Raw genomic sequence first — 10882 nt, 5'->3', positions numbered from 1 at the left:
GTAATTTTATTTATTAAAGCCAGCTTCTCTTCTCTCCCAAGAACTCTTTGACATTTTGGAATCATATTCAACCAGCGCTAACGAACTTTGCATACTTAAAAACAATGAAAATTTCCACGTGTGTAAAACTCTAGAAAAATGCCCGTCCTTCGTGTTACAATAGTTTCCTACCTGTACACTATTGTTCCCATAAGTATGCATAAATCGCATATATTTCCTCAAGTGTGTCCCTATAAACAACATGTATGATTGGCTACTTGTCAACTTTCAAAAGACCCAAACGCTGCAAGCAAAACTAGAATTAACAATATTGTGTAATTCAATTTGGAACTAAGCTTACTTTCTGTGCCTCAGTTTGACGAATTTGGGATGTGTAAGTGCCACGTGGAGGCAACTTCTGAGGACTCTTCTTGATGGGCTGACCCATACTCTTTCGAGGGGTTGGTGTACCTTTAATTGACTTTTTCCTACCCAACAAAGAAAGTTAATTAATGAATATATTAAGTACTCTAAAAAGTCATCTTACTCGTGTTGCAAATCCAGCTTGGCGATGCCTGGTCTCTGGCGTATCTCCGATCTGTTAAGCTTTAGTCCACTTGGAGAGGGAGCCTTGGATATAAGGCTTGGTTTAGACCGCTTGAGTTCAGCTGCACTGCCTGTAGTTGGCTCCAATTGCTTCTTGGACACTACGTAGCTGCCACTTGGGCTGGCGTTTAATTTGTCGCACTTGCAAATGTCAGTCGCTTGCGAAATCGGAATAGCAAAAGATTTTATAAGGTTGCCTTGCAGATTCTCTGGCTTAGTAGCATCAGAATTGATCGAGTTAATGGTGGTTGTGGTGGATGAGCTATTGGTATCGTCAGCCTGATCACTCCAGGCCATCTTATCGTTGAGCACATCTCCCATGCGAGCCATGAAATTGGCAGCCAGCACATTGGGCAATCGGCGTGGCATACAGGAACGTTCGTCCATTTCCAAGTGAAGTGATGCATTCTGGCATAACTTCTCGTTCAACATCTGTTTGGACAAAGTTTCCCTTTCTCCAAGGAACTGCATATTGATGCCATGACCATCGGGTGTAAGGCTCACATTGATTGCTTGCAGTGGCATCATTTTGTTGCCCAACTGATGCAACAATTCAAAAAGCTGTCGCTGAGCATGCAAATATGAAGCATCGCCCACAATCTCACTATGACCTAATGATGTCGTCGATGTTGCTTCGGATTTCATCTTTTGATTCGAATTCAAGTTCAAGTTCGGTATTTCGGGCTTCAGATACGAAGGCACAAACTCCGATGCTAAGGGATTCAGCGAGGACTCGGCCTCTAATTCGGATCGCAATAGAAAATTTAGCATTGCTTTACAAGGCAATTCATGCTTCCTTTCATTTCTCTTTTCCATTTTCATAAACTACAAAATCAACAATATAATGATTTTAAATACACTGCACTGAAAACGGATCCGTTCTCGGGTGTACAGACGGTACACAATCTTAAAATTTAATATTTTTCTGTTGTGTGCGAAAAAAAACTGTATGTAGTAATAAGAAAAATTGAGTGCTTCAAATGATGAAAAGTTCTGAAGTTCCTATGGTAAACGATAAAGATTTACAAGTCTATAGCATCCTACTCAGTCAGAAAACCGCTAAATAAAAAAGCCAAAGCATATTATGGTAGCGCCATCTAGCGGCTGGTTGCGTGTGAAAAAGCTAAGCTTCGCTGAACGTAAAGCTTTCTCTGTTTCTTTTAGCAGTTATATTTAAAAGCACAATAATCATTAATAATTAATACTGAATTTTTAATAATTATTATTATAAAAAAAAAAAATTCCCAAAGACCTATTCAAAATGAAAATAATTTGAAAATTTCGCTTCAATTGGTATTTTTTTTATTAACAATTTGTTGTTTAAAATTATTTAACAATTTTGTTTTTCATGCGCAGATCGACACGGAAATTGTTATTCAAATTTTTCGTTTTTAGAATTTGTTGCAAACAAAACCATAAAAATATTAAAAATATGAACGATATTGGCCAAAGCGCGTGGGGTAAAGCAGTCAATCAATCAATCGAAAGAATCAATCAATGCTCGGTTTTAATGCTACATAAATATTTCTTTTCCTGTTTTTTCGTTTTGTTTACTCTTTTTTTGTTTTTGTTTTTCGCTTATTTTTAGTAATTAAGAATTAGAATTACAAACGCACATTCGGATTTCTGGAGCGCACAAAGTTGAGCAGCTCATCGGAATCCTCGCAGACGAAGGGCTTGATGTGATGGCAAGCAACATCGTGCCACTTGATGCCATCGTTGTAGAAGTTATTCAGAATGGAAAGGCAGCTCTCATCGTTGCCCTGGGCAGCCTCACGATTATCGGGCTGTGGTTGATTGTAGCCGCCCGTCTGGGACCAGTCGCCAGTGTTGCGTTGCGATGTGGGTCCAATCTTGCCGCCCGATCCCGACCAGAACCAGCCATTCTCATTGGGTGGCTGCAGATCGGGTCTGTCGCAGCCAGCGAAGTTGCACTTTCTACCCGACGTCCAGATGTAACGCACATTGCCACGGGCAATGCGTTGCTTCACAAAATCATTCTCCTGCGGCGTCTCTAGCGAGACGGCGTCCATGCAATGCCGCCGGCAAATGTTACGTGCATCCAACCAATCGACCTCCAGGCTGCGCGTCGGCGCATGCTCCCAGCTGAAGAAGTACGAGTGTGAGACACCGCGGGCATCCCGATAGGTGGCATGACGCACACGATTGGCGCAACTCCGAGGATCCGGGAGGGCAAGACGACGCTGGGCCAGCGCCACAGTGGCGCTCACTGCCAGCAGCAGCAACGTGCGCAGCACAAACATCTTTATTTAAATCTAGAAGAGAGAAGTAGAGCACTGCCAGCAACAGAGAAAAAAAACAGATTTAAGTTATCCGTAGTAGGAGTTGTGGTTACGCTTAAGCTCGAATTTAGACTGTCTTTATTTTTGAATTTCTTGTTTTGTTTTTTTTTTGGTCTGTGACTAACCGACTGACCCAACGAGGCCCAGCGCGTAGCCCAACCCATTTCCGCTCGGCTGAGTTGATGACAATCGTTTATGCGAAATCAGTGATTGGAAATAGATCGATCTATCGGGGGTGCTCTATAGATTTGAGCGATTTTGACTTTTGTTTTTGTTGTGCTCTGTTTTTCTTTTTTTTAGGTTTTGTGTGTATGGAATTTGCCGTCTGGCAATTGTCTAAATCGCGGACAATTCGATTTCCAATTCCATTTCGCCTAATTGAGTAGTTTTCCATTCTCGATTTGGGGTTTGCCAAACGGCCTTGTCTCTCTCTCTTTCCCTCGCTCCCTCTTTCAGCCCTATTTCGTAATCATGAGAGTTCTTCAATTGATACTATTTGAATTGCTGCCTAGCAACAATATTTTACATCTCCCTCCAATTGTGCACTATGCAAATCACTTTATTGTTTTATGCTTTTATCTATTATAAATTATGGCTAAAAGCCATATAAAATTGTATGCAAATTTTATAGTCTTTTGACGGCAGCTGCGCCCGCAACTCAAAGCCGACATCAACAGTGCATCCTATTGATGAGTTTACATAAAATTGCTTATTAACTACAATTGGATCCGGATTGGAATTGTTTTTTTTTTTTTTTTGTTATTTTACATTTAACTATGATCGACAGTCATTCAATCAGCTGGTAATACACGTGATTTGACCTTCAATGGAACAAAGATATTGTATAGAATACAAAGACAGGCATTGTCAAAGCACTAATAGCTGATGTAGTAAATAAAGAAGGCTTCATGCAAGTACTTTTAAAATAATAATCAAAACTGTTTGAAATTAAGATGCTCAGATGTTTATTTAAAAAGTCAATTTAATATATTTTAGTTGTTCCTTTTCTGTCTATTTTCATTCGCTGCACTAAATACTTCCCGTTAATTGTGTACTCTATATGCTAGCCACAATTCCAAAGCCCTCTTTTTGGGTTGCTTTCTACATCTGCTTGGCAATTACTTGCGCCTTAAAGAGCAGTCATAAACCGCAAACGAGGCTTACACTTGGCACAAACACTTGACCTTTACCTTTACCCACTTCCATGGTAGCCAAAAAGTGAGCTTCGAAAACTGACCTATGCCAATGTGAAGCATTTACACTACACTACAGCAGAATTGAGGCGCAAGCGCAAGTGTTGCAAGAGCTGAGAGCCACATGTGAGACATGGGAAGCAGGGTAAGGCAGGGCAGACGCATGCCAAACTCTTTGGTTTCTAGCTATTAAATGCAAAGTCTGGCTTTGCATACCAAATGGTTTTTGTTTTTGTTTTTCTGCATTTTTTCTTAACGTTAATGGAGAAAGTTGCATTGCTGTCTGCTTGTGTTTGTTGTTGTTGCTGATTGTTTTTGGGCCATATATTACACACACAGTTGTTCGCTGTTGGCCGACACTTTAACTCTGTCTGAGCGTGTGTCTTCCGTCTGATAAGGCGGCAAAAGGTTTTGCTTTTATTATTATTTCATTTTTTATTTTCCGCTGTGTGTTGTAATTGAAATTTCAGTTGCTTCACCTGCTTCTGCGTCTGCATCTGGTTATTTGTATTGGGTTAATTGTCGTGGGTAAAACGAAAAAGAGAAGCCCCAAAAATGGAAGAGAGAAGAAGAAAGACAGAAACCAACTCTCGCACTTGCTGTCGAAGTCAAAATCGAAATCGAACTCGGAACTCGTACAATTGTTGGCGTTGTTTAAGTGGCCAATTCGATTTTTGAACGTTTATCAACTGTTATGCAACAATTGTTTAACGCATTTCATTGAATATATTTTGATTTTATTTATTTATCGTGTTGTTGCTTGTTTTTTTTTTATTATTTTTATTTTTCTTTTGGTCTTTTGCGCACTTGTAAATTGCGTGGATCACAGTGGCAAGAGAAAGGCAATGTGAATAAAGTGAATAATTGTGGATTCATATGTGAACACTTGCACCATTATGACTAATACTTATGTTATGATGATAATAATGATGATGGTGCTCTTCAGTTTAAACGCCACTTAATTCCTTATATAAGTGGCAAAAAAAATACAACAATAGCCAAATGCAAAAGAAATAAAAAAACAATATTAATTCAACCTTCGAAGCGTGCTCAATAGCCAAATAAATTGTTGAAAATTAAATGTTTACATTTTTATTTTTTTCTTTAGATATTAATGTGCAACATCTGTGCAATTCCAATTTCTGCTAGTCTCTCTCAGTCAGTGTTGTGTGTGTTAAATAATTAATTCCGTGCCATGCGCTGTGGCATCTGCCTGATTATTTTTTTGCTTTTTTTTCATGCCACCTGCATTCCTTTTTCCATTGCCTCATGCCTTCATGCATGCCTTCCTTTTCCCATACTGTCTCGTCGATGCTGAAATATGTCCATAAATCTCAAGCTTAGACACATCTTAGAGTCGAAAATCTGCAGGCTAATCACAACAGGTTTTTCACACTTGTTTCATTTTTCAGCAATTTCCTTTTTTGCAGTTTGTCATTATTTGAATTCCCTGTTTTTTTGAAAGTCTAATTTATGAATATAAAATACATAAAATCTTTCTTATCAAACAATTTTTAGTCAAAATCTTTCCCAATTTTCACCGACAAAGAAATTTTTAGTTCTGAAAAAATGCTTGTTTGCTAAAAATTTGATTAAAACATTGCAAAATTAACTAATTGATTTTACAGCGCATGATTTAGTCGTTAAGTTTTATTTTTAACGCATTTCAACTCGTTGTTTATGTATCATGAGCTTTTAATTCGCCTATCAAAAACGACTTTGGTTATTTTTAGCTTGTTAAAAAAATTTATTGAAAAATGTTATTAAGCCGTTGATTAATTTGGCTGCCAAAAAGTTGTAAATTAATTGCAACTGTTTTTTAATTTGACTAAAATGTTAAAAGATGAAGAGTTTTTTAAACGCATTGCTTGTGGCAAATTGATTAAATAATTTTGAAATATTCTTTGTGGGAAGATAAAAATTAAATATCAAAATATTTTAGTGATAAGAGTCTGATTTACGAATTTATAAATTATCTAAATGAACAATTTTAGCATTAGCTGCAAACTTCGAGTGCGAATTGAAACTGGGTCCATTGATGCATTTATGCTTCTAATTGAATGGCAGCTTTCTGTTAATGGGAAATCATTGGAAAAGCGGCTCATCAGTTTTCCCAGAGAAATCAGTTTGTTTTGGTTTGGCTAGTGAGTAGTTTGAGTAGTATGAGTGCGAATGCGAGTACTCATACTCGTAGTCGTATGTAGAACGCCAGCCTGAGACGGGTTTTGTTTTTTCTTCTTTATTTTGTTTTTGTAGTCATGATGCGCCGATGACAGCAATTATAAAGAAGACGGATTTGCCAACCACAACAACAACTGGTTGTCACCAGTTATATTGTTGTTGAAGTTGTTGTTGTTATTGTTGTGGCAACAACTGGGCGTCTCTTGGCTAAAAGTAGGTCTGCAACAAGCCTTTGTATTACATACTCATGTATGCAGCTGTTTATTCAAGCTGCAATCGATGGCATTGTTGTAGTTTTTGGTGTTAATTAGAAGCGTGTTGCAACTTGCAAGCACCAACTTGTGGTTATGTCATGGGGTCAAAACGCACTCGACCAAACCAGCCAAAAAGGGCTGAATGTCTGAGCAGGATGCTTGCCACAAACTGTTAAGAAAGTTGCACTTGCGGATGCAATTGCAGTCGATTTTAATTGCCTGACGACGGAGTTTCTTGCGAGAAGCAGGCAGCCAGACGCTGCCTGAGCAAAGTCGCGCAAAAATAATATGTAGAAAAACTGGACAGACACTGTGTGTGGAAGAAAGTCAGGCATGCCAGGCAAGTGTCAAGCAAGTTTGTGATCGCCCCAGACAGGTGCTGGCTGAAGCCAGTTGGAGACGATGCGGGGACAGTTGAAGCTGCTGGCCAGCAAAGGAGCTGAGCTATACTGAGCTGAGCTGTCAGCTTGCTCACAGCAAGGTGCGTTACTTTTACTGCCACAGCAACAGCAACAGCAGCAGCAGCAGCTCAGCATCAGGTACAGGTTTTCAGACAATGCGAAAAACAACAACTTAACAAAAAACAATAATAACAATGTCAGTTTGCGTACCACGAAATGATAGTGAAAATATTTGCAGCTCTTTTGGTCATGACATAAAAAAGAAGTATACATATCTACCACATATATACTACATATCATATATTGTATATATAGAGATGTGAATGCGGCTTGAAGAGAGTCTTCTCGAGTTGGTCTGACCAACTCGCTAATGAGTTGGGCAAATATTAGACTTAGGTTTTTACTTTTAGAGAAAGGTACTCGACGTAATCTAGCTGGCGAAGAATGTGCAGCTGAATCAATTTGTGTTCGCTTCGTTAGTTCGACGTGGGCAGCGCCGCCTTCAACTATTTGTCACGTAGTCAACAATTGCAGCAGCATCGCAATGCTTTCCATCATCAAATGAACATTTGCTTGGAAAACCCTTTATTAATCGCTCAATGTCGTGGAACTTTCCTTTGGGAGATCTCTGCAAATGATCTCTGCAACTGTGCGACTTTCGCAGCGTATTAAAAATAAATTATTTGTTGTCAATTTGGCAGCCTTGAAATTGCAGTTGCTGCCAGTTGCCAGTTGCGAGATGCGAGTTGAGAGACGTGACTTGCGATTTCTTTAGTGGAATTTCTGTTCGTTTTGGAGATTGCCTGCATTATACGAGTAATACTTATAGTATGGTCACGATGCCATCCGCAACTTGCCCATCAGCTGTGCTGTGTAATTTGTAGTCACAGCTGCTTCCCACTAAAAATGTCAAATGCTATTTTTCCACTTCTTTTTTTTTGTTTTTGTTTGCCATTGCCTCTTGTTTCCAATTTTGGCTGTTATCTTTATACACCGGGGGGGAGTTGGGGACAGAGGGCACTCCATTAAGCATTATGAGCATTTTTTATGTTTACGACCTCCAATCTGCAGTAGCATTTATTGTTTTGCCGTTAACAGCAGCGGCAGCGGCAGCAGCAGCAGCAGTTAGCTCATGACCACAACGACGCCTTAACTGACATTTTGGCATATTGCAACAATATACAACAACAATAAAAGCAACAACAAGCAGAGTACACAAAAGAATACGGCTGGAAATTTGCATGCGGCTGGAAAATTAGATTTTCCGCTCATTTGCACTGCGGCCTAAACACAAAACATATTGCGCAATCTTCTGCTTCAATGCATGTAATTTGGCTGAGGGGACGATGGGAGGTAGGTGCAAGTATCTGTGTGTGTGTGTGTGTGTGTGTGTGTGTGTGTGTGTGTGTGTGTGTGTGTGTGTGTGTGTGTGTGTGTGTGTGTGTGTGTGTGTGACATGGGTGTGGGCTGTTCTTGCCCAGAAGTGCTTAGTAAAAAACGAGGGCGCACTTAATTGCTGTTGCATATACGAGCTCAGGCAAAGTTTTCCTATGACATCTAAGTATTTGTTTAGCTCTCAACTAATCTACTTGACTTACTTTGTTCTTCTGCTATTCTATTTGAAGGGCTACCACAACAAGGCCACACACATTAGTCTAGACTCTACACAATCTCCAATTCTTATATTTTCGGAGTTTTGAATAATTGAATTCATCCTTCAAACTTGTTCAAAAATTTTCATTTAAATTAAAAAATAATATATTGTCATTTTATTTATTATCTGCAGTGAGTTAAATTGTGCATTTTTATTCGTTAATTTTTTAAATTGATCAACGATTCTTTAGCTATAATCCAAATATATTTGTATTTTTACGTGTCCTGTTTGTTTAGTATTGACTTACTGTATATGCTTCTTTTCAAATTTCTTTTTCAATTTTTTTTTATTTAAACTTCTTCAATACACATTAAAAACATTTATTTTTCCCTAGAACTTTTATCTTTGCTGTCGAAAATTCTAGTTCCTCCTATGACTTTTGAAATTTCCTTTAATTACCAATTAAAAATTTTCATTACATAGTAATTATGAAGATAAGTGAGAATATTCTTTTAATTATTTTCAAAAAAATTTAATTTTGAAATTGAAAATGGTATCCCAAAAAAAATTGCACTTAACAATTCACAACACAAACTAAAGCCAAACACTGACGGCTTTCAATGTATTTTTTTCTCGAACAGTTTTTAAGTCAATATCCTGCAAGGATATGCGGGGATAATCACCTTGTTTGTAAAATGTAAACAGCACCAAACGTTTCACGCAGCGGCGATTGATCAAGTTGAACGAAAAAGTGAGGAAAACTGACTAATTGGAAAATGATGTACTTAAAATTGGTTTATGGAGTGTGGAGACAACCGCACGCAACGCTTCACTTTTACCAACTGAACGCAACGACGATCTTGCCACGGTTTATAGCTTGTCCCCAAAACAAAAACAAAACACAAAAAGCAAAACTAAAGCAACAACAACAACGACTACAATAACAACAGCAACTGCTGTGAGCAGCATAAAACAAGCTGCTTGATGCTTGACGCTGATGTTGCTGTTCGAACGCGTCTCAAACCGCGCTTGTGTTCGGTCTTGCGACTATCTCTCTCTCTCTCTTTCCCGCTAGTTGTGACTATCTCTCTCGCGATCATAGTATGCATTGCTTATGGCGAAAAACAAACACGACTCTATGTGGCGGCGTCAAGTGCTGCAACCAAAGCGATTTCCACTCAAAACTTCGGCTTGACATCTCATTGTTAATTGAGTTATGGGCCAGTAAACCGCCTCCTAGGCTCGGTTGGAGTAGTTGCCGTCGTAACTGTGTCACTGTGCTAAGTTCGAGAGTTGCATGCAACATGTTTGACCGAGTGCGTACTCCTCGCAGCAAGTTTGTTGCCTGAGTCTTTTGTTTTGTTGTTGTTATTTTAGGAGTGTGGCAAAATAATATCTAAATAGAAATGCAAAACAATTTAACGCCGTTATGCGCATTGTTTAAACACATGATTATCGATTTACTTATGGATTTTCGTTGTCGGCGTCAGTTTCAGTTTCTTCTCCCTCCCTTTGGCGGCACACACTTGTTCACACTCGCGGCATTTATTGGCATTTTATTTACATTTCGTTTATGTAACTTTTATTTTCGCAGCGGCAGGGGGCTCGCTCGCAAGCGGAGGGGGGTCAACGATGCCAACAAAAACTGTGTCAATAATGTCAGTAAATTCAATGAAGCGAAATTGCTTCCGGCACAATTTGTTCATCATTAGCCAAACCACAAAATATAATAAGTGATAAAAAAAAAATCACAAATAATAAAAGAGTCAAATACAAAACAAAAATATGTGAAATATATTAACTATTTTGATTTTGTTGTGCTGTGCTGTGCTGTTCAGGCATTAATTGTATCAGTCAGCCCCTATACCATTATTATCTACATAAAAGTATTTTGATTAATGTTGTGCCGATGTGATGTGTTTAAAATATTTTAATTAATTTCGATGCAGGCGCGCATTTATGCCTCGCAGCAGGTGCGCAAACATAACAGCAACAACAATATCGTATCAATATCGATATAGCTTCTGATCTTTGTTCACTTTCAAAATTCAAGTTCAGTTGGAGCATCGACAAGGCGGTCGAGTTGCATTGCACGCACTTTGGGAGTCACAAGCGCATCTTCAAATGCATCGCAAACATCGAAAATTATGGCAGCAGCTGCTGTAAGGTCATTGAGTACATTAATTGCTATACCCTGTTGTCATTAAATGGGCAACTGAGATTGATCAATAAAAGTTAATTACCATGTAAAGATGATGAAGTTAAAAGTTTAGTTGCTTGCAAAAGATTCTTATTTTAAAATAATGTTTTGCACCTAGTTTTAAAAGAATACCATTTATTAATAGTTCGCTAACCAAAATGCATTCTTAAA

The 10882-nt window shown here is 38.5% G+C and overlaps 2 protein-coding genes across 3 annotated transcripts; both read right to left on the bottom strand.

The window, feature by feature from the left end:
* Positions 1–10: 10 nt before the first annotated feature.
* On the bottom strand, positions 11–1556 carry LOC117566202 (uncharacterized). Of its 2 annotated transcripts, none has more exons than XM_052002253.1 (3): positions 527–1556; positions 341–467; positions 11–295 (listed from the first exon to the last, which is right to left on the bottom strand). In XM_052002253.1, the coding sequence occupies exons 1-3, from the start codon at positions 1405–1407 to the stop codon at positions 254–256; spliced, it is 1050 nt and encodes a 349-aa protein (XP_051858213.1). In that variant the 5' UTR covers positions 1408–1556; the 3' UTR covers positions 11–253. The 2 variants fall into 2 exon arrangements, with proteins under 2 accessions (XP_051858213.1, XP_034101619.1); XM_034245728.2 differs by having other exon boundaries at positions 11–283.
* Positions 1557–1964: 408 nt separating this feature from the next.
* LOC117564536 (uncharacterized) lies at positions 1965–9363 on the bottom strand. Its single transcript, XM_034243358.2, has 2 exons — positions 9195–9363; positions 1965–2882 (listed from the first exon to the last, which is right to left on the bottom strand). Exon 2 carries the CDS (start codon positions 2847–2849, stop codon positions 2190–2192), a length of 660 nt encoding a protein of 219 aa, XP_034099249.1. The 5' UTR covers positions 2850–2882; positions 9195–9363; the 3' UTR covers positions 1965–2189.
* Between the last annotated feature and the right edge of the window lie 1519 nt (positions 9364–10882).

Source organism: Drosophila albomicans, chromosome 2L, assembly GCF_009650485.2.
Source record: "Drosophila albomicans strain 15112-1751.03 chromosome 2L, ASM965048v2, whole genome shotgun sequence".
Classification (NCBI taxonomy): Eukaryota; Metazoa; Arthropoda; class Insecta; order Diptera; family Drosophilidae; genus Drosophila; species Drosophila albomicans.
The sequence above is the reverse complement of the archived record's forward strand: the minus strand, read 5'-3'. Positions and strand labels throughout refer to the sequence as shown.

What these genes read in the sequence shown, in the direction of transcription:
- LOC117564536 (XM_034243358.2), bottom strand. Translation starts at nt 2,849, where the DNA reads ATGTTTGTGCTGCGCACGTTGCTGCTGCTGGCAGTGAGCGCCACTGTG.
- LOC117566202 (XM_052002253.1), bottom strand. Translation starts at nt 1,407, where the DNA reads ATGAAAATGGAAAAGAGAAATGAAAGGAAGCATGAATTGCCTTGTAAA. An exon ending in AAGCTGGATTTGCAACACGA is followed by an intron (nt 468 to 526) that starts GTAAGATGACTT and finishes TTTGTTGGGTAG; the next exon opens with GAAAAAGTCAATTAAAGGTA. An exon ending in GTCAAACTGAGGCACAGAAA is followed by an intron (nt 296 to 340) that starts GTAAGCTTAGTT and finishes TGTTAATTCTAG; the next exon opens with TTTTGCTTGCAGCGTTTGGG.